Genomic DNA, 22528 nt, shown 5'->3' with positions numbered 1-22528 from the left:
CACTCTCTTCCCTTCTTTGGGTCTGGAGTCCCTTCTGTATCTAAGGAGGGAGTCAAATGGGATGATCTTTAGTCCTAAAACCTGGGCTTCTTTGGTTCTCTGTGGGTCCACTCTGCTCAATGCCCACAGAGAATGTGACCACACATTCTGCAGCCGGCAATGGCTTGGTGAGAAGAGGGCCTGGTGGGGCGTGGCCAGAGCAGCCCACCCTAGCAGCGGCCTAGCTGCACCCTGGGCACTGTGCTCACCACGGGTCCTGGGGTGCTCACGGGAAGTGTGGCACGCTGATAATCGCTTTTGGATAATGACCCTCGTCCCACCATCTGCGAGCTGATGACCACAAGGCAGTCTGACACGGCTTGATTTTAATGTCTCAGGGATGTTTATTTCTGTTTCCAGAGTGGCTCAAAATGGCAGAGGAAGACCCTGGGGCCCGGAGCCTGCAGCCAGCAGAGTGAAGGAGCAGAGCCCCAGTGGGGGCGGGGCGGAGCCAGCTTGAGGAATGGGAGTGAGGACTGGCGGCTCTGGGCCCAGGGACATGGGAGGGAGGGTTCAGGCTGTCCCTGTGGAGAACGCTGTCACATAATTACAGCAATTTCATTTCCTTATATTGGGGCAAATCTGAGTTCCCTAAAACAAACAAAATGAAAGCAATTTAAAAGCAAACAGCCCAAGATTTCAGAATTCTAACTGCTCCTGAAAATGCTCGCTGGTGACAATTAAGTTGTTCCATGGAATCCTAACCTGGGGGCTGGTCTCATACCCTCATGGGCCAGGACAGACAGAGGGGACAAAGTGACCTTAGCCTGAAGCCCTGTCCTTCCTTTGAGGGTCGCTGGGCTCCATGCCTGAGGGAGAGCTGCTGGGTGGCTCTGGGATCAGCTGGAGGCTTGGCAGACATGTGCCCTGCACAGGGGCACAGGGGCCCCTCTGCTGCAGTCTGTCTCTCTCCAGAGAAGCCCCTGGCCCTGCTTATGCCCAGCCTGCCAGGTGTGTGGCACCTCTCTCTGCTTGGGACATCCAAAACACCACGGCCCCAGCCTGCTGCCTGCACTCCTCACCACCTGCCCTTCCGGACAATGAAAACCAGAGCGTCCAAAGCCATCTGCTGGCTTCCCGCCCTTGATCCGTGAGACCCCACCGCCTGCCCCTGGGTTTCCCCTGGGAAGTCAGTCCCTGACTTGCTCTGTCCAGGCTTTGTTGGCCTTTGACATGGCCCTGCCCTTGTGCAGCTGACCACTGGGGTGCTGAGAGGATAGGCTAGGCAAATGAATCAAATAACCAAGGACACAAGTAATCATAATTGTGCTGAGTGCCTCAAAATAGCCGAGCGGCAGGACAGGACAGAGAGCCGGGCTGGCTCCTTGAGCGGTCAGTGGCCGAGAAGGCTTTTAGGGGAAGTAAGGCCTGAGGGTGAGCAGGGAGGGTGCAGGCAGCATCTGGGCTGAGTGTAGAGTCCCACATAGAGCAGCCTGGGCTGGGAGGGGCCTTGAGAGCAAGGGGGACAGGCGAGAGGACAGGGTCAGACCATGGGGCCTGCAAGGATGAACATGGCATCCAAGTTCCCTTCTGCCTTCCAGATAGAAAGCCAGAATCTGAAGGGATTAGGGGCAAAGTCCTGTCTGTGTTCCCCATGGGCCAAGACCAGTGGGCTGGAAGATGGGGTGGGCAGGAGCAGGGCTGGAGAGATGAAGTTTGGCTCCTGCCACCTGCTGCCGGGGCTTCTGCCTTCTGTCCCCCACCTGCCCCCCACAGGACTCCTCTGCGGCTCGCAATCTAGACTTGAAAACAATGCGGGGTCTCCGGCCAGCACTACGGTAAGGAGGGTGCTGTTTATAAGCCCCGGAGGGGGCCGAACTGCATAGCAACTGCCGCCTGAGTGGGCCGTGGCCTGACCTCTGGTGGGACTCTGGGAAGCCTCAAAGCCAGACCCTGGAGGAGCCCGGAAAGGAGGGACACAGCACCAGGGTCTGATCGTGTCCATCAAAAGCAACTTGCAAGCCCCCATCTCTGGAGGCTGTGCCAACGCAACCTGAACAGGCTCCGCCTCGCCCCAGATCTCCGCCTGGGCTGCTGCGAGAGACATAGCTCACCAACACAAACAAGGCGCACGGAGCTGCCAGGGTGGGGTCTCTGCTGTGACTGAGGTCCAGGGCTGGCTCATGTCCCACAGGTGGTCAAGGCGAGTGGTAACAGGTACTTGGCACAGCAGGAGGTATTCCTGCTAGAGTGAATGGTCCTCGGGGAAGGAGAATTGTGAGATCCAGGGTGGACAGGAGTCAGCTGCGGCACCAGCTCCTGCGTGACCTGGGCTAGCTGCTCCGCCCCCGCCTCATCTTCTCACCTGGAACACGGGGGTTCTCACACATAGGCCACAGGGTTTAACAAGGTGGTGCTGGCGAGTGCTTAGGATAGACAGTGCCTGGCACATCACAGACACCCAGTGAATTATATCTTGTACTACAACAGAACAAAGAGAGGAACGTGTTAGGAATGAGCTGGCAGGAGGTATGCCGCGCTTCTACCCAGCCACGTCCAGGCCGAGGCAGTTCCCAGGATGAGGTCCAGGAACTGAACTCCAGGCAAGAGGTTCCCAGGGTGAAAATATTTGGGAAATGGCATCATATTGACTTATAAAGCATGTTTACTTATTAAAGTAAAAATGTCCTTTAATAAAAGATCTGTAAAACTTTCTACCCATTCTTTCCCCAACCTTATTTGACCACGGTGCTCTTTCTGCTTTGGTAGAACAATGTCTCCCAGTAGAAAATACCAAATGGCAATGGAGGGAGAGACCAGGGAGGAGGAGGAGAGGGGACGATGCCCCTGGCTCCTGCCTTGCTGGCCTGGAGGAAGGACCGGGCAAAGAAGCCTGAATCTGGGCCAGCTGTTTACTGAAAAGCTAGGCGTGGTGGTGTGCGCCTACGCTCCAGCGACTCTGAAGGTCGAGGCAGGAGAATCCCAAGTTTGAGACTAGCCCTAGTGACTTGGCAAGACTGTCTCAAAGTAAAAAAGGGCTGGAGTGCAGCTCCCTGTGGAGCAGCTCCCTGGGTTTGATCCTCAGCACCACTCTGGGTTCGATGCTCAGGACTGCCGTGAGAACCTGAAGATGGAAACCAACCTGCTGATGAAGTGAGGTAGAGGCTGAGAGGCGGCCTCAGGGAGCCAGGGCTCTGCCTCCTGCTGCTCTCAAGCCCCAACCGTGATGGATGGTGGCTGGCCAGGGAGCAGGTGGCCGTGGCTGTCAGGCAGGAGGGGCCAGGCCCGCACTTCCTGTCCTCAGGGCCTCTCAACAATTCCATAAAAACGCTGCGCCTGGGACCAACAGCACCACCACACCAAGGGGTCTTGCAGATGCTCCCAGGCAGGGGGTCCTTAAGGTCATACCAATAAAAGGTTTCTTACTCTGGCCCTGGACTACCTGCCCTGAAGACACCTGCTTGTCGGAACACAGCACCAAAGGCTCGCACCAGCTCTGTGCCACAGTGGGGGATGGCCACTCAGCCAGGCCATGGGGCTGAGGAGCCAGGGGGAAGATGCTCCACCTGCCCCTAAGGTTGGGGGGTCTTATGTGGGGCTGTCTGAGCCACTAGGTCCTGCAAGACTTGCCAGGGCTCTCTCTGAACTCCCTCATTCAGTCCAGACCGCCTGCCAGGCAGGGTGGGCTCAGGAGAGGGTCAGCCTGCACGGGCCACACCCTCTCTGCGCGGCTGGAGTCCTGGCCTAGAAAACTCCGGAGCTGCTGGAAACAGAAGGCCAAGCTGGTGGCGGCACCAGGACACAGAGACAGCAGACAGCACCGAGACCACCAGCTGGGCCTGTCAACACGTGTCCAGGGCACTTGTGTTTCTGTTCGGACCAGGGGCTGGGTTAGGGGAACTGCTATACAATCTGGGTTCTGGCTGTCCTTGAAGCCAACCTGTGGTTCTGCCATGTGTTGCCCCTTGAAGCACCAGCACTGAAGGCAGGGCACACCTGGAAAAGCCAAGCGAGACGTGACCTGGTTTGTGGAACCCGAGTATGTGATGTCACTGACTGACTCTGCCTGTGGCCTGCCCATGGCAGCTGCGGTCATCACTGAGACACCACTCCACACTCATTGGGCTCTTTGCCTGGAGCCCCACCAGCCTCCCTCTGAGCAGGCAGGAGCCAATATGCATTCCCTGCCCGCCTTCCTGGTAGCTTGGCCTTCAGGGGACACAGGCTGCTGAGCTAAGGTGACCCCTTCCACCTACCACTGTAATTGACCCCAAAAAAGGAACTCAAAGGGGCTCAGACGCCAGCTTCACATTCCTCTGGTGCCACCACATGACAGTGGTGGGGTGTTATCTGGCAGACCACAGCTGATATGGCCTTATGGAGAGATGTCACATGCCACCTCAATGGAGGATTAAAGTAGAGAATTTGAGGTCAAGGGTTTAGGCCAAATCAGCTTCTATATATAAAAAGGAGCCTCTTTGGGTAACAGAGGGTAGAAGGCTGGTTCGGCTGGGGCTGGCCTGTAGAACGTCATGCCTAGGGCAGAACGTCACCCGTCACCCTGTACACAGCTCTTTTACAATGATACCCTGCACAGGAAGCCTGCCCCATTGCTGTCTCACAATGGCTCCTGTATAAGTCACAAGAGAGCATGTGGGAGGAGAGGCCTGAGACTGGAGGCAGGTGTCTGGGGACAGTCCCCTGCTTTGCAGCTGAGGGGACCTCCCTTGAGTGAAGGTGACAGATTCTTCACTTCCAAAGGACCAAAGGGGACTCAGCTCTTAAAAAGAGACAGAGCCCCTAATCAATGCAAAGTGCAGACAAACCTTCCCAAGCTGCGGTAGGCATGGGGACAGTCCCCATGGATATCGCAGACCCAAAGGCAGGTCTTGGCTCTGCTGACAGCTGGTCTGGGAGGGTTCTGGAACCCCAGAGTGCACCACCATGAGGCTCCTCCTCTTATAAGAAACCACTGAACACAACCTCAGTTGGGCATCCAGCCCAACTTTGGGTTCTGTTGAATCAGTCTCCAAGATGCAGGAATGTGAACCTGGACTTCACCAAGAACTCCCCAGGTGAGGTCAAGGTACTGGCAGGATGGGGCCCCCAGAGCATAGAGGAAACCTCACTGTGGACCAATCAGCCACAAAACCAAGAGGCTATACCAATTGCACCACGACGGATTAGTTCCACACGTCCAAGTTCTATTTAAACATCAAAAAATACAACTTTCCTGGGGCTGGGATTGTGGCTCAGAGGTACCACGCTTGCCCAGCACCATGAGACCCTGGGTTTGATCCTCAGCACCACATAAAAAAAATAAAGATATGTGTCCACCTGTAAGTAAAAAATAGATATTAAAGAAAAATACAACTTCCCAATATGTAAAACTCTAAGCCTCAGTCTCTTTCCATCTCCTCTCTGCTAATGGCCCCAGCCAGACTGTCCCGCTCTGGGCCTGCAGCCTTACACCTCAACGCGGGGCAGCCCTCATTGTCAGCACCTGTCTAGGATTTACCTGTGTAGGCCCAAGAAACAGAACACCCAGGCCTGAAAGGTACTGCATCACGGAGGAACTGAAATGACGACCCCTCGGCCACACTGCCTCACACTCAGCATTGTCCTGCCTGTGGGATCTGGCACCAGAGGTGTCTCTGCAATTCCTGGGCCCATCCCAGAGTGCTTTTGCTGTGGGAACAGACAGCAGGCCAGTCATCCCCACTCTAGATTGTTTCTCAAACGCTGAAGCAGGAGGCTATGGCACAAACCAGGAGCCACACTGCGATGAGCTGGCCTCACCCACCTCACGGCTGACTGTGACAAAGGCCAAAAGTGCTACTGTGCTTCTGAAACTCAAGCGATGCTGTGGCAGTGGTGTGCCTCCGTGGCAGCCCCACTGAGTGTCATTTTGAGGGGCCTGACACATGACACGTGAGGACACGTGAAGTACCACCTCACAACCTCTGCAAGGCTGCTGCCACAGTCTGCCTCTCCCTGGAGGACTCTGGACCCAGAGGCCAGGGCAGGCTCTGCCCCCTCGCCCTTGGCTTCTCAAGGCCCAGTGGAGGTTTTCAGAGCCCCAGAAATGGGGGAACTTCTCTCCTTGGCAGTGACTCAAACAAACCCACACACACTCTGCACAGAAATGGACCAAACAGTTTAATAGCAGGGGAAAAACCCAACATGAAATATAAAACAAAACAAGCAGTCGGGTATCTCTCAAGTTTTGGTCTCTTATTTCTTTCTGGGCGCACGTTTCAATGACAAAGTCCATTTGACAGCCCGCTCCAGCGTCCCCGGGGGGGGGAGAAGAGCCATGTACACAGGTCACAGGAAGTGAAAGGAACGACGCCCACTCAGCTTCTCCAGCCACCAAAGCCCTGGACAGACCTGCAAAGACACGCAGGAGAGTCGGGTCAGCTCCTGCCCATGGCGATGAGGACCAGCACACGACACAGGTGTCCACGGGAAACCAGGGAAGCCCGAGTCCTGCCTCTTGGGAAGCTCATCCCGCTCTCTCCTCCCAACCCTACACTGAGGAGTCAGTCCCCACATCCAAGACAGGCTGTGGAGGAAGGCTTTAGGCTCCCGGGACAAGCCTTCCAACAGGAAAAAGTGAAGCAAAGCACACGTTCAGCAGAATCAGGGTCCTGCGGTTCCACACCCAGCCTCCCTCACTTCTATTTAATGCTTTTAGTTCAGTAAGGTCAGACTCAAAATAGGAAGACAACGACTTACGAGTTAGATGATCCAAAGGCGAAGCCTGTAAAACAGACGAAAAGGGTAAAATTAAAGCACACACACTTTGAAAACGTGGCCTCCCAGTTAGCTTCTTTCCCACACGGAGTCCCTGTGGAGCATGCTGCATGACCCCACCACTTGCAGGGTGGGTGGAAGGTACATGCAGAAGCTCCTCTATTCTGATTCATCTCCTGAGCCACCAGCACACTCCTTCACTTTAAAGGGCTACCTTGTTGGTGACTTACGGTCCCCTTCTCCCTATCCTGGTTGCAGGCAGGGGGGGTCTATGCACATCCCCCCTCACTAGGCTGCTGTGTATCACACAGATCCCTTCTGTTAGGAAAAATTGGTTTTTCGTGTGCACCCGTCTCCTCTCCTTTCTGAAAATCAGAGAAGTAAGACATGGGTTCTGGCTGGCCCTGCTGCTGCGTATGACTCTGGCACCACCTGGGAGCTCTGTTTCTTCATTTGTAAAATCACAATAATGCTGAGTTCTGTGCCTCCCAAGTTTGTTGCCAGGACAAAGGAAAACGTCCACACCCTGCCACCTGAAGAGGCAGTGCACCGTGCGACACAGGACGGAGTGACGTACACCCAAACCCTGTGTTTTGAGTCTGCCGGCCTGGCTTTATCGACCCAGGCCTAGGACTGCTGCGATTGGGGGCTCTCAAATCCTGACCGGATATGAAGTCAGTGATTTATCTGGTAAGATGGCACCATGCCGCCAGTCTAATATCTAAAAAGGACACTTTTTTCCAATACTTTTAGCTTTTTTTAACACTAAACTGACTAGTCCGGTCAAGAAATCGTTCCTTTGGGGAAGAGGAGTTTACTTGAGGGACCACTGTGTCTGGGTGTGAGGAACATATAGCTACCTACCTCCTGTGCCTGATCCAAAACCAGAGAACCCACTGCTCTGGGTCCCAAAACCTGAAGTCTGTCGGGACAGTGACCCAAAAGTGGGAGCATTTTGACTGGCCAGAGTGCCGAAGGACGTGGTACTGCTGTTGCTCCCAAACCTGGATTCCAGAGAGAAATGGAACAGAGTTAGCGTGGCCTCTCAGTCACACTGCCCGCTGTGAGCCTCAGGGTACTGTCACTGCCTGAGATGCCCAACACACACGATTTGAGGTGACAGGCTTGGTCTATGCCAACAGCCTCTCAGAAAGAATGGGCTACAGCCCGGAGCAAACTTTATCTCACATCTGAGAAGGAAAACAACAAGAACACAGTATGAAATCCACCCTGGCCAGTGTCTACGCCTTTGTCCACCATCTAGAAACTCCAGGTTGTCTGGACACTGCTCCGCAGCAGCGTGCTCCCGCTGCTCCTCCCCTGGACCCTCCAGCGGCAGCTCTTCATTTTGGCATCTCCCACTCACTGACCACCCTCCCTCCTCACCTGTCTGTCTCTAGCTCTTCTCTGCATCTTGATTCTACTCACTTCCTTAAGAGACGGGGTCTCACTATGTTGCCCAGGCTGGTCTGGAACTTCTGGGCTCGAGTGATCCTGCCTCAGCTACCCCGCCCCACCTGCCAGTAGCCGGTATTACAGGCACGTGTCACTTTTAACGATAATGGTGGGAGTCTTTCGCATGTAAAGTTTGTAGTTTTATTTTGGAGAAGGGCAGTTTCCAAGTAATTTCACTCAGAATTTTGTATTTGTTTTACAAAATCATCAATACTAAGTAAAACAGTATGAAAGTTAGCTCCATTTTCTCCAGGCTGCTCTCCCCACCTGGGGACAATCCTCAGGAAACCTCAGAGGTTCTCCCTCCAGGTCTAGTCCAGCCAATGAGGCTGAGGAACATATTCTGAATAATTTCAGAGAGTTCTGGCTGGGTGTGCCTGGAGGGGACTAGGCAGGGAGGTGAAGCAGTGTTTCTGGGAGAAGAGACAGGACCCAGCTAAGCCCCCCTGAAGGGAAGGGCACCCGAGATGGTACAGGTCCTGCTGGCACAGCCACTGTGGACGAAGAGGTGGAGGGCCGCCTCCACACACGCGGCCAGGAGCGCGCTTCTCTGTACTTCCTGAGAGGGCTTGCTCTCCCACTCCTGCCTCAGGGGCCCTTCTCCAACTTTCCCAGGGTGAGACGGGATGCGGCCAGGAACCTGAGAAAGGTAGTGGTTTCTCCCAGAGACTCAACACCTAGCTGGATGTGTGAGCCCTTCTAGAAAATGGGAGTGGCCACCAGTCAGGATTTGTGTGTGACAGCCACCTGACAACTAGTAAAGAAGATAGCTCTGCCAAATAAGTAAATAAAACCCCAGGCCCCTGGCCACCCACACCTCCACCAGCTCTGCGGTGTGTGCAGAGATGGAAGCCATCGAGGCTGGCACACAAAGCTGGTTGAAGGCGGTCCTCACACTCCTCACAAAGCTTTTCTCAACTGTATTTCTTGGCATTTCTTCAGGGGAAACATTAGTCTCCACACAAAACCCAAGAAAGGACCCACCCGATCACTCACTCTCCTTGGAACCTTCCAGCACCTTTGTTGAGAGGAGGTTTGAATAATAACAAACTAGGTTTACTTTCAAGATAAAGATGGCATCAGCTTGCTGAGGCTCATCCCCAGGACCTCTCTAATCCAACCAATGTGTTCTCTCCCACCCGAATCTTCAGCGTGCCACACCCCAAGCCCAGTCCCCAGGGAGCAGCATGCCAAAAGTCCCCTTCAGGCAACACTTCCTCCTTCACACAGAGGCTCTGTGGCCGTCCCCACATGCGTTCTAATTTTCCCTTGTAGCTTTGGCAACCAGACTGAAATTCTGGGACCCAAGAAGCAAATCCCAACCATGGCACTTTCCAGAGCAGGAGAGCAGCTACGGGCTGAGCGGCCAGCAGCTCTCCCACATGAAGGGAGCCCAGCTGATGCCCTGTGGGAGCTGGCCCTGGGGCCCCTGGGGCTGAAAACCCAGGCTGGGGTGTGGGGGAGCAGGAGGTGCAGGAGGTGTGCCCTCTAGGACAACCCCAAGAGGAAGATGGGGCGAAAACTGCTCCTTCAGAACTTCCTCACACAGGTGGCACCCGAAGGACACTCTTGGCAGTGACACGGCCAGGGAGGGGCTGTGTTTCTTCCTCTAATACTGCCGGAGCAGAGGTTCTCTGATCAGCAGTGGCCTATATGGCAGCTGACCCCCAGCCACTTGCTGCAAGCCCAAGCCCTGTCCAAGAGAGCACCGTGAAGAGGCCTTTGCTCACCGTCCAAAAGTTTGGAAAACACAAGAATATTCTTTTCGGAGCAGGAGGCCCAGGCCTGGTGCTCTGGCCTGGCACCAGCTCAGGGTTTCCCTAGGTCCCACCCCAGGGCACTTACCCGAATCCTCCTGCGCTGGCAGCCGCAGTACCCTCTCCGAACACTTTGCCTCCCGTCGAGCCCAGAGGGCTTGTAAAGGCTGGGGCTGAACCGAATGCTGGCACCCCTCCAAACCCAGGGGATCCCCCAAAAGTAGGAGGGCTGCCAAACACTGGAGCAGCACCGAAGCCACCTGAGCAAAACAGAGGCAAACAAACAAATGGGGGAGAGAAAGGAGGAGAAAGGAAGTGAACAGTGAGAAACCAAATCAAAAGAGGAAGAAAAAAGGGAAAACAGAATGTTAGGCACTCCAATGCAAAGACCATTCCAGTGGGTGACATCCCAAACAGCAGTTAAAACAGAAAGAACCCACCCCATCAAACTGCCTCCCTCCATTGGTAGTGGAGGCCTGGGACCTACGTGGGGATGTCCCACAGAGTCTGAGTTTGAGATTCCCACGTCCCTTCCAAAGGCAGGCTGGCTCATCACATGAAGTCTCACGAGAGCAGACTGTTCCAGGGGCCCACCCAAAGCAGCTCAGGCCCCTCCCAGTCCCTGTGCTGTTAGGTACTCTTCTCAATGAAATGCTGTCCCCAAAGCTCCGGCTCTCCCAGCTGTGAGAAGATGAAGAGTTCCATTACTTGTCACCTCACAGGCCTGGCTTCCAGCTTCATAGAAACCCAAATTACAAACGCAGACACTCAAATCCCCTCTCTGGGAGAACCTGTGAACTGGGTCACAGCAGTGACAGCAATGTGCATATTGGCACCTGGCCAGGTGCTTTTTATTTATTTACAGCTTGATGGCCACACATCTCTTATCAGCAACCCACCTCCATCTTGGTACACAAGAATTAAAAAAAAAAAAAAATGATCTCTTTCCGCAGCCTGGAACTCCTCCTGAATCAAACACACGCTGACCTCCTGCCTTGGAGGAGGCTGTGGGGTGGCTACAGCCCTTTCAACAGGTGCCACTATTCCCCACGGCCTGGGTGGCCGAGGCCTGTGCACACTGGTGAGCAGAGAATCAGGCCAGGCATGAGGTGGCCTCTGACTGGTGGTGAGGGCCATCAGGTAAGAGGGGATGTCCTTCCCAAAGCTACTCCTTCTGCTCCTGAGGGGGCCCCAAACTCCAAGACACTACTTGGGTCCTTCTCAGGTGTACAGGAGCTACTCAGGAAGGGGTTCTGAGCTGAAGGGAGGCGGTGGCGTCAGCATTGTGCTCTCAGGGGACTCCCTCCATAGTGCATGCAGCACCTGTGCTCATATTGTCCTGTGAGCCATACACTTGAGGGAGTCATGGTGGCCCAGGACCACCCTATTGTGACAGGGATGTGTCTGGCCTTATTATAATCACACTACACACTTTTACTTTCTGAATCAAATCCGGGGTGTGGAAAGCTGTCAGGTGGATAGGTGACTGTTCCTGCATGATGCGACTGTGGACTGTTCATCACCAATAGTGGCTGCACACCGAGAAGATACCTTTGCTCAAGTCTGGGTGACACTCTGTCTTCTAAAACCTCGAGTGAAATTCCAAGCCATGATAATGGAGACTGGTGGATCACAAATATAACAGGCTGGAAAAAAAAGTGCTAAAACCCCTTGCGGCTGAATTATTTAAGAGCGATCTGGGATCTAGTTACATCTGCTTCCTAGACACACGAGGGCTTTATCTAGTGCCTCGTACTCAATATTGTTTAGACTTCTTGGTGAAGCTAAGTGAAAAATGAGAAGTCACAATGATACAGAAAGTAAGCTGGAGGAGAGGGAGGAGGCCCCCCCCAACACACACACACTTGCCCCCAACAATAAACCTGGGTCACAGCCAAATCCACAGCCAGAGAGCAGTCTGGTCTTCTTGGTGGAGATGGGCAGCTCACTCCTAACGCTGGAGGAGTTTGATTATACTAAACGGAATATTTTAATGTGTTTTTCTTCTCCAGGAAAAGCAGAAGCTCACTAATAACCAATGGTGATGACGTGTCTGGACTTTGAGGCCTACACAAGGTGTGGTGCAGCGCCCACCTCCCCACCACCCTGTGGGTGGATAGGCAGATGGAGGATCAGAGAAAAGCCTCTGGTCTACTGCAGCTGGCTGCGACTGGAACAAGGCTCCTGTGACTCAAAAGCACCTTGTTTCTGTCTATCATGAGTCCCCCGCCTCCCGCCATGTCAATGGTCTAACAAGTCTGGCGATGGAGCAGGGTGCAGACTGCGGGCTGGAGCTGGCAGCAAGGCCACCTTCCCCGGCCTCACCCAGTCTTCTCCTTGGTCATCTCCAGCAGTGGTATTTTCCGAAACAATTTTGCCAAAGGGACGATGGGCACTCTTGGAATTTTTTCAAAGACCTCTCTAAACCATGACCCTAAAATCCCTCTTAAAGCTGGAAGGGATAATCCCGATGCTTTTGGCCTTTGTCCGGCCTGTTCAGGAGGGCGGACTCTTATTTCATCCCTATTTATCTGCCCACTCTGCTGCAGATACAACCCAGGCCCGGCACAGAAGCCCGAGGGCAGGGAGAGGTCTCTTGCCCCATGCTGATGATTTTGGTGGCTACATCATCTGGCTCATGTATTTGAAAGGCAGCTCTCCCCTAGAATCCTCGAGCTAGGTGCTTTTGTCAAACAGGGAAAATATTCTGAAAGGTGGGTGGACACATTTTTCTCTAAGACTGATGAAAGAGTGAGATTTTCGAATCAGCTGGGACTAAATTCCAGGATAAGGAACCACACACAAGAACACAGAAGAGCCGAAGAAAACGCCTCGTTCCCAAGGAAAACGGAAGGTTCAGTGGCAAATGAACACACATCTCTCAAATGTTCACACTCCTTTCTAACGAGGGCTAAAGCTTCGTGGTCCTTTCATTTTCAAATCGTTCCGTGTGTGTGTGTGTGTGTGTGTGTGTGTATGGGGGGGGTAGCAATAACAAGAAGCTGTGATGTCCATTTCCAGTCTGTCCATCCGTCTATCCTCCTTCCTTCCTACCTGTGCTGGAGATGGACACTGAGCTGCAGTCCCGCACTCTAGTCCATCTTAAGTCTGGGGAAAATAATAAGAGCTGGTGACCTAAGACCAAGCCACCCAGGCACAGTCTGAGGACAGGTCAATGGGCCTGGAAACCCCGCGCCTCCAGGATCCACAGGCGGGAGTCTGTGCTATTGGTGGAGCAGCCCCACTCCTATGTCAGGGCCAACTGCGCATCTAGTCCTCAGGCAGGACCCTTCCTCCGAGCAGCCCACACACCTGAGGACGCAGACTACCCTCTTCCCTGTGGGGAGCCGGCCAAGGGAGCTGCTTCCTATCACACAGCCTCCCAGCAGCCCTGCCCTCAACAAAATCTCAGCAGACAACTTCCACCAACAGGGGCAGCAGTCAGACCTTCTGCAGACTTCAGAGACAGAGATAGGGCAGACAGGCAGAGGACAGAAAGGAAGGACATGGTTTGGTTTCTAAACACATACTGTTCTTTAAAATTTTTAGTTACAAATAAAGTACATGACTATAGATAGACTGCAGTTTATAAGTGGATATTTTAAAATGAAAAGTAGTGAAAATTCCAACTGCAAAAATCAACTGAACTGTACAGTTACAATATTTGGATAGTGCGTGCACTTGCATGCACAAACATGCATTTCAATTAAAAGCGATTTAGGAAAGAGGGAAAAATGACGTAAACAGAGAAATTAAACGGAGCATCTGTATTGGCCATCACAAGCAATGGGCACCCACACAAATCTGTGACTCAGGATCTTTCTTGTTTAAGTTATCATTTACTAATGTGTTCCCTTGCTTTGGTTGTTCTGCAACTGTTAAACATTTTTGTTTCTCTCCCCTAAGGAGAATATACATTCTTTGCAGGGCTGCATTACATGCATCCTGTCCTTTTTAGACAGGTCTCATAAGACCTCGGAAAGTGTTAGGAATGTAGTAGATGCTCAAAAAATATAAGACTAACTGAAGCACAAATTAACTCTCCCCATGCTCCCATCCCCACCTCGAAAAGCACCGTAGTATCTCCTTGCAGCATCTTTGCACAGACACACGTGCACACAGAGATGCCCGTAACTAGCATGTGTAAGGTACCTGTTTTATTTGGAGTGGAAAACCCAAAGCCTTGGGATGCCACGCTGCCTCCTCCAGAGCTGAAAGTGCCAGCAGGCTTCTGCTCTCCAAAGGACGAGCCGGTGAACCCTCCGAATGTCTTGGCCCCACTGTTTCCAAACAGGTTAGAGGTATCTAAAGGGACGAGAACATACATGAGGGCGTTTGTTCTTCTTCACAAGGGAGAAGCCTGTCAGGAGTGCAGGGAAAGGAGTGACAAACCAGCCCAGGACAGGGCGTGGAGGGGACCGAGCTGAAGGACGACAGCTTGCCCTCTGATGTCCACGCACCCTGAGGAGGGGGTTGCAATCCCTGTGGCACCCAGATCCAGGAATTCCTGGCATGACACCACAGGCACAAAACACAGGGGCAGGAGAGGCCCCACTGGAGAAGGCCTGGGAGCTCCCAGGGGTCTCAGGTCCATGTGGCCACAGAGGGCCAGCAGCAGCTCGGCTTTGCAGGCTGCTTGCTTCTGGAGAACAGGGCCTGTTTCTGTCCGTGTCTTTGTATGAAGGCAAACTTCAAATTTTGTCCAACTTGGAAAAATCAAAGTTATAACAAATCCATACCAAGCGCAGCAGCTGCGGGCAGGCCTGTGCTGACTGAGCTGTGCAGATCAGCAGGAGAACAGGAAAGCCTTGCGGCTCCTCTCTCTGGTCTGAAGAGGGTGAGAGATGTTTTGCACAACATGAAAGAAGCCGGCGAGGCGTCCAGTCTGATTTCCTCTTTCCAAGAGGTTCAGTGAAGCCCTGACATCTCAGATGCTTATCTAATGGGTCACTCCCTCCTCCACCACACCCCAAATCCACACCCAGAGCTGAGGGAGAAAGGAAGCTGTGAAAACCCATGTCGGGAAGAACTTCTGTGTGTGGAAAGAAACACAAACCTGGACACACGCAAACAGCCCAAAGTCACGTGCATGGAAGCAGCGCTAAGATAATACAGCACACCATCTATCAGGACTCTTGAACTATCTGGGGGAGGACCCAGGAAAAACTGTTTCCTCACCAGGTCTGGATGGATATTTTATTAAAGATGGTTTACACCCAAGACAAGGCAGGGAGAATTTTCCCTGAAATTGGGTGAAAGCCCAGAGACCCATACTTAAATGGGGGCAAAACGTACACCGGGAGGATGTGCATGGGTAACAGAGGGTGCGGCATATCATCAAGAGCTACCAACACCTGCGCCACCCCAGCCACTCCCCAGTCATCAGGTGGAAGGACAGCAGGGAGGGGCACGCTTGTAACCTTCTAAGTCTAGCTGTTAGAAGGGCTGGCCCTCCTCAACCCATGGCCAGTCCTGCCTCAATGGAAGACTGCACACAGCTGATATTTGCTCCTGATCTACCATCTGGGAAGTGAGTGGCCTCACTTCCGGGACATGGCTACCTGTTTTCTAGGCACCAATACGTAGCGTTGGGCCCAGTAAGGCCCTGTCTCCACTGCTGACAAGGAGGACCTGATGCTGAGCAGGACAGGCACCGCTCATTCATCCCCGGTGTAGTAGACAAAGCAGCCTCTGAGCAGACTTAGCGGCCGTTGGTGAGGGAGCCGGAGGCCGCGCTGACCTCCCTTGAGGGCAGCCCAGCTGAGCCTGGGGAGGAGGCAGGCTCCTCAGTGCGCTGCCTTTACTCAGCACTTCAAGAACCCAGGACTCAGGTCTCTGTTGTATTAGTGCTGGTGATGTAAAATTCCAAACAGTAAGTTCAAGGGCAAGTCTAGGGGTGGGTCCTCATTTTGGAGAAATCTGGGGCAACTATATGAAATGAGAGATGAAATGATTTTATTGGGATAATGCTGGGAGATTTAGATTTCTTAGAAGTTGAGACTATTTAGAAAATTAAGCCGGGCACAGATGCAGCATGACCTTGCTCATTTGTGGAACCTAAACAAGTTGATCTCACAGAGGTTAAGAGCAGAATGGTGGTGTCCAGAGGAGGAGCAAGAGAGTAATAGGTACTAAGCCGTAACAAGGAGAAGGAAGTGCTGGTGTTGTACTGCACAGCAGAGTGACCACAGATGACAACAACGTACAGTTAAAAAAAAGGTCCAAGAGGGGCTGGGATTGTGGCTCAGCAGTAGAGCACTTGCCTGACATGTGCAAGGCCCTGAGTTTGATTCTCAGAGCCACATAAAAATAAATAAGTAAAATAAAGGTTTTGTGTCGAACTAAAAAAAAAAAAAAAAGTCCAAGAAAAGTCTCAGAATATTTTCACCATTAAGAAATGACAATGTTTGAGGAGACAGGTTGACTCTGGTGTGAACACTACATAAGAACACATATGTTAAAGTATCACACAGCACCCCCAAATATGTAGTTTTAGCACAATGAGTTAAAAAAATAAGAAATCTATATCTTTGAGGTATTTGTAGCATATTATAGTGGAATAATCCTGAGGTCTGAGTCAGGCCTGGGTTAGAGTACCTAATAGCTGTGTGACCTCGGGGGAGGACCTAACCTAAATCCCAGTTCCCTGACACAGAACATAGGGACAGCACTTTTGACTAGGGCAGCTGCTGGGAGGACGCCACGAGTGTGGAAGCCCCAGGGTGGCATTCTGTGGCTCTCCGAGCAGACGGCTCCCCCTTCCCTGTTCCTTCAACTCCTCCCTCCGTATCTTAATTTTAATATATACAAACAGCAAAACAAGCCCTTTCCAAAATTTGCAAAGATCCAAGAATTGCTCTACTGACACGTGGTTGTGGTAGCCGGTGGCAGTCAGGAGGACACGCCCTACCACCCACGGGCCACTCTGGAACAAGAGGTGGGGCTGGGACTGCTTCCCTGTGATCCCAAGCCACAGGGTGCTCCTCGGTTCTCTCCTGACACCACCAAAATAATCACCTCTAGCTTTCAAAATATGGTAAACAAGAAGTGGCTTAGTTGGTGGAACAAGCATTTCACTGGAGAAGATTCTTCTGAAAACAAAGTCTGTCTCTGCAGAGCCGTCTAATGACCTTTCGGGGTGACAACTGCTCTGGCTTCCGCCCTACTGCAAGATGTGGACCCTTTGGTCTTTTATGTGGCAAAATCATTGGCAGAATCCAACATTAGAGTCTGGCCCAATCAAAGTTAACTATACTTGATGTAAATTAAATTTGTTGTAAACAGTGTCACAGGGACTACATTCCAGGTCTTTCTTCAGGTCTGGAGTTACTGAACAAGAATCCAGTGCACACTCAGAAGGGAAATCTCATCAACACCCTGGTCCAGGCCTCTCTTCAGGCCTTCTCCTGAAAAGCCAGGAGAGAGCCTGTGGGCCTGAAAGATGACGGTCAGATGGCTTTCTCAGCCCCTGACACAAATATACCTGTCAGGTCCCTGAAGAAAAAGAATGTGCTAAGGATGACTTTCCACAGTATCCTCAGGATAAGACTCAGGAGACAACGGGTTCTTCTGGGTGACAAGGCACAGGGGTGCTGAATTTTAAATGACTACAGGGGCTAACCACCTGTCTTTAGTAGAGTCTCTGGGGACAACACAGAGAAAAAAAAACTTATGAAGTTCAAGCTCCTAGAGACAGAAGGTATCAACTCCAAGCAGCAGTGTTTCTCAGCTTATTTTGGCCATAGCCACTGCTCAGGGCTAAGGAGGGCGGCTTCAGGACCCGGCAGCTCCTAACTCAATTATCATCAAGGGAACTGTTCTTGACCTGGTCTATGCTCAGTGTGCCACTGCAAAAGCATATTCTGGGCCCCCGAGAGCAGGTACAAGGCTGCCCGACAGGCACACCTGGAAGTGTCTGTTTCTTGCTGGCCAGGAGATGGTTGCTTAGCCATGTGACCTCTGCAGACCACAAATGAGAGTACTGTTGTAGGAAATGACCAGCCCCTGTATTAAGCTTCTGGCACACAGCAGGCAATGGATAAAGGTTGATCCTCTGCTGCCTCATGTTCTGTGAAGCAGCAATTCCAAGGACTGTAGATTTCTAGGGAAGGAGATCCCCTGGGCCCTCTGAGTCTCAGGCAAGGGCACACCAAGCAACTGCTATCTTGCCCCCCTGCAGGAAGCAGGCAGCAGCATGAACCAGCCCACACAGGGAGGTGGCACCGACAGCTGGCCCAAGCAGAGGGAATGGGTAGAACTTGAGTAGAACTTAGGTGTGCTGGGCCAGCTTGTGGACGGCCTGGACTCCAGTCCATAGCTGGTTTAGAAACTTGGCAGGAAATTGCAAATGGGTTCTGGGTAGGGACAGTGGCAAAATAAAATCAGTTTAAAAATACCTGATCTGGGGCTGGGGTTGTGGCTCAGTGGTAGAGTGCTTGCCTAGCGTGTGCAAGGTTTTGGGTTCCATCCTCAGCACCACATATAAATAATAAAATAAAGATAGTGTGTCAACTATAACCAAAAAATAAATATTACAAAAACAAAACCAAACCCCTGATCTGGGGCTGAGGTTGTGGCTCAGTGCTAGAGCATTTGCCTAGCATGTGTGAGGCACTGGGTTCGATTCTCCGCACCACATATAAACAATCCATTGACAACTAAAAACCATTTAAAAAAAATAAATAAGGACTGGGGATATAGCTCAGTTGGTAAAGCGCTTACCTTGCATGCACATAGGCCCTGGGTTCGATCCCCAGCACCAAAACAAAAGTAAAAAACAGAAAACAAAATAAAGGTATTGTGTCCATCTACAGCTAAAAAAAAATTTAAAACAAAAACAACAACAACAAAAAACCCCTAATCTGAATGGATTTCTTGGCCCAGCAGAGGAGACTGGAAGCAGGGTGGAGGGTGTGAAGACCACTGCATGACCCAGGTGACTCTGGGGAATGTGCCCCACAGTACTGGAAAGGAGGAAAAGCAGCAGAAAGGCACCATGAGAGAGGAGGAAGGGACCAGGAGCGGAGCAGCACTGGGAGCTATCGAACGCTGCAGAGTCACCCGAGGAGAAAGAGGCCGCCACTGGCGATTCCGCAGAAAGCTTTCTGTACTATGCTGAGGACAATACCCTTCTCTTGACTTTCCCCAGCTCCTCCTCTTCCTTTGTTCCTTTCTTTTACACTGCACTGGGTCCGAGGGTTAAAGAGTTTTCTGTCCCTTTCACTATCAAATTACAAACTTAATTTAAAAAAATAAAAATGTGAAAGGTCTTTCCTCTGCCTCTTTAAATTCCTTTAAACTTCCCTTAAGAATAAATGTAAACTTGGTTTGCAATTAACAGTTAACATTTATGAGATAAAGAACAGTAGAGGTATTATTAAGAACAGGTAATTATTGACTTTAAACCAGAATCAAAGACACATTAGACACAGTGATGGGCCAGCAAATGATTAGCAACAGTCTGTGGACAGGAGGAGTCCTGGCTGGTAGTGTTTCCAACTTCAAGGTATAAGTGCACTATTAGGGCTGATTTCAGGCTACCCAATATGATGTCACTGAATGTGGACTTGGGGGAAGATGTGTACATCTGGCTCTCATGAGCCAGTACGTGCCAGCTCCAGCTGACCTGAGAGAAGGCCACTCTGACAGTTAAGGGCCATGGCACAGAGATGAACTGGCCAGGAGGAAGGGAATTTTTACAGGGATCTGACACACCGAAGTGGTTAACGACACTGGCCAGTAACACAGCCTCACACATGAGAACTTACATCTGGGATAAATCCACATTTCTTTTCTTTTGGACCAGGGATTGAACCCAAGGGCCCCTAACTGCTGAGCTACATCCCCACCCCTTTTTATTTTCAGACAGAATCTCACCAAGTTGCCTATGTCCTTGTTAAGTTGCTAAGGCTGGCTTCGAACTCACAATCCTCGTGCCTTAGCCTCCCAAGCCGCTGTGATTACAGGTGTGTGCTACCACATCCAGCATAAATCCAAATTTCTAACTAGCTTGTTATTAATTCTGTGCCAGATGCTGTGTTTGATGTGGTAAATATGATCTAGTTGAGTTCTAGATCTGCCACTTTCTGGCTCTGAATAATGTTTCTGGCTTAAAGAATAATGTTTTCAAAGTGTGGGCTATACAGATACCTAGATTCATGGGGTTGAGGGGTCATGGCTGGGCAAACTACCCACATGTATTCTGGACTTTTTGACCTCTGATTCAGTGTGAACCTTGTTCAGTTTTACTTAGGATTCATAAGAGTTCACATGCAAAAGCAGTTTTTGAGAACTACTAGACTTGATTTCCAAGATCCTTTCATTTTAGAATTCTAAATCTCTGCTGGCAGACTGAAAGCTGAAGAACAGAAAAAACTTCTGATTATATAACTTCAGGAGCTAAGAGGTCGATGCCTCTCAACAAGCAATCTTTCCTTATGTATTACTGAAGTGGACAGTGATATCAAAATAACCCGTTCCTGACCTATGAACCCAGAAGAGCGAGTTGGGATAGGAAGTTTTGCTCTCAACTCCAGAGGCCTTAATATAAAGGAAAAATCAGCTATGACCAGAGAACAGTGGCTCACAAGGCAGCAGATCCTACACAGCAGGAGATGCGACGCTGCCTGGTAACACACAATCTGAACACTGCATCTAAGTCACTTTTTCATTTCCAACCATGAATAGAGAGATCAACAAAGAATTAAAAAAATTAGCTGAAGAAGAAAATGCTGCCAGATACAGCTTCAGATGAAAAGAAAGCAAAAACACAAGAGATGAGAAACACTGAAGGCTTCAGATCTACAGCAGCTGAAATCCAAGGCAAATCTGAAAAGACTGCTGCCCAAACGCAAGCCCACGTGTTCTTGTGCAAGCCACCCAGTGCGGCGAGCTGCTCCTTTCTGCCTGTCTGCCTGCATTCACTTCAAGTCACCCCAATGCCACGAAACAGTGCAATCTGGGCTTTCGGAGAGGAGATCCGAGTGGTTCAGGACACTGATCCTCTCCCTGCAGCTCTGATGTCCTTTCAGGATTATATAGGACATCTCATTAAAAACCACAGAACAAAACCTCATCACACTGCTTTGGGGTAGATACTTCAAATGGACCTTCTAACCCCTTCCCTCTCATTCAGAGCTGTCCCCAAAGCTTTGAGAACACTATGAGGATGACAATGGCATCAGGGACCAAGGGGCCTGGGAGAACTCTTCTCAACTTACTTGGTGTAGTTGTGGATCCAAATCCCCCGCTGGCTGAGCCAAATGGGTTTTTGTTGGCAGCGTCCTGGCTGGGTTTCCCTCCGAGGCCACTGAAGAAACCTCCCCCTCTTCCAGTGTTTCCAGACCCAAACACACCACCACTGGAGCTGGAGGACTGTTAAGAACAAAAGGGGCAGGAAGCAAGCTCGGATGAGAGGTCATGGTGATGGCAGGCCGGGTCTGTGGGGGATGGCAGCTGGCACACATGGCAAAGCAAGTGCACTCTTCTGGGTCTGGAAGGGGATAGGCCAGCAACCACAGGAGAGGCTGGAGTTTGGGCAAGGACTGCTGCTCCATCTACAGTTCTTGAGTGAATTCAACAGAGGTGGGAACTTTCACTGTTCACCTGCCCTGCTGCCCGCAGTGCCCAACACAATTCCAGGGTGGGAAAACCAATCCCACACGAGATCCACCAAATAAAAAATTTGAAAGCATTTAGAAGCCATCACGGGCATCACTTCTGATTCCTGAAGCGTGTGGCTGAACTCATCAGCAGCAAAAGATGAGTGATTTACAGTCGTCTCTCAATTTGCGCAATTTCATTTCATAATGACTTTCCCAGTGCTGCAGAAAGCTTAAATTAGCTCCATTGTTGAAATGATGACCATTGCTGAATCTTGTCCAAGTTCGCAAAGCTTATGCTCAGAGGAAGCTGCTAACTCAGGGACACATGCTGACTCAGAGCTATATCAGGCACCAGACACTTGATTTCTGTTTGGAAACTGACTCCCGAATGATGATCAGTGCTAGATTGAAGGGACCACTCACATTAGTGAAGTTTGAAGTCTCCTTGGTTATCATGTAGATAAAGAAGTTGGGCTTTAGAAGGGGTCTCTGGGCAGAGGAACCTTCCAGGAGATCCTTCAAGGGAGTAGAGTGGTGCCCTCAGTCCTTTTCTGTAAAGTGGGGTACTAAACCACACGCCTCAAAACGAGTGAATGAAATGAGCTAAGAAATGAATACACCTCAGAACAGCGCCTGAGAGACAACTGAAAGCTCACAAACAGTTGCTGTCAGCCTTCTAACAACAGAGGCCAGTGGTCAAGTGCCAGCTCTGTACTAGGCACTCTTCTAAGCACTTTGCAAGTAGTCATTTAATCTCCACAAGTGGAAACTCTAGCAGGCCCTCTCTAAAACATGGCACACCAGTGCCCCTCCATCTTGGCCACCTGTCCTTCCTCCTTCGCTGGGACTGTGCAATAACCCCCACCACTGTAAGTCCAGAAGCAGCTGGATAAGATGCAATGAGGCATCAGACCTGTCCACTCTTGTTACCGCTTCTAGAAGACTCTCTGGTCAGGCCCGTCTACCTCTATGTCACCA

At 51.3% G+C, this 22528-nt stretch overlaps 1 protein-coding gene across 2 annotated transcripts in view; it reads right to left on the bottom strand.

Annotated features, from left to right (window-relative positions):
• Positions 1 to 6121: 6121 nt before the first annotated feature.
• Nup214 (nucleoporin 214) overlaps positions 6122 to 22528 on the bottom strand; it is an 88967-nt gene continuing 72560 nt past the window's right edge. For both annotated transcript variants that reach the window (XM_046451514.2, XM_058581849.1), the window contains exons 31-36: positions 21167 to 21320; positions 14100 to 14252; positions 10036 to 10207; positions 7600 to 7739; positions 6718 to 6742; positions 6122 to 6369 (exon numbers count right to left, since the gene is read on the bottom strand). In XM_046451514.2, the coding sequence (XP_046307470.1) occupies positions 6336 to 6369; positions 6718 to 6742; positions 7600 to 7739; positions 10036 to 10207; positions 14100 to 14252; positions 21167 to 21320 (678 nt within the window). In that variant the 3' untranslated portion in view covers positions 6122 to 6335. The remainder of the gene's footprint in view (positions 6370 to 6717; positions 6743 to 7599; positions 7740 to 10035; positions 10208 to 14099; positions 14253 to 21166; positions 21321 to 22528) is intronic.

Source organism: Marmota monax, unplaced genomic scaffold, assembly GCF_021218885.2.
Source record: "Marmota monax isolate L192 unplaced genomic scaffold, Marmota_monax_Labrador192_F-V1.1 WCK01_AAM20220418_F8-fsc00020, whole genome shotgun sequence".
Taxonomy (NCBI): Eukaryota; Metazoa; Chordata; class Mammalia; order Rodentia; family Sciuridae; genus Marmota; species Marmota monax.
This window is presented reverse-complemented; position numbering and strand designations above follow the sequence as displayed.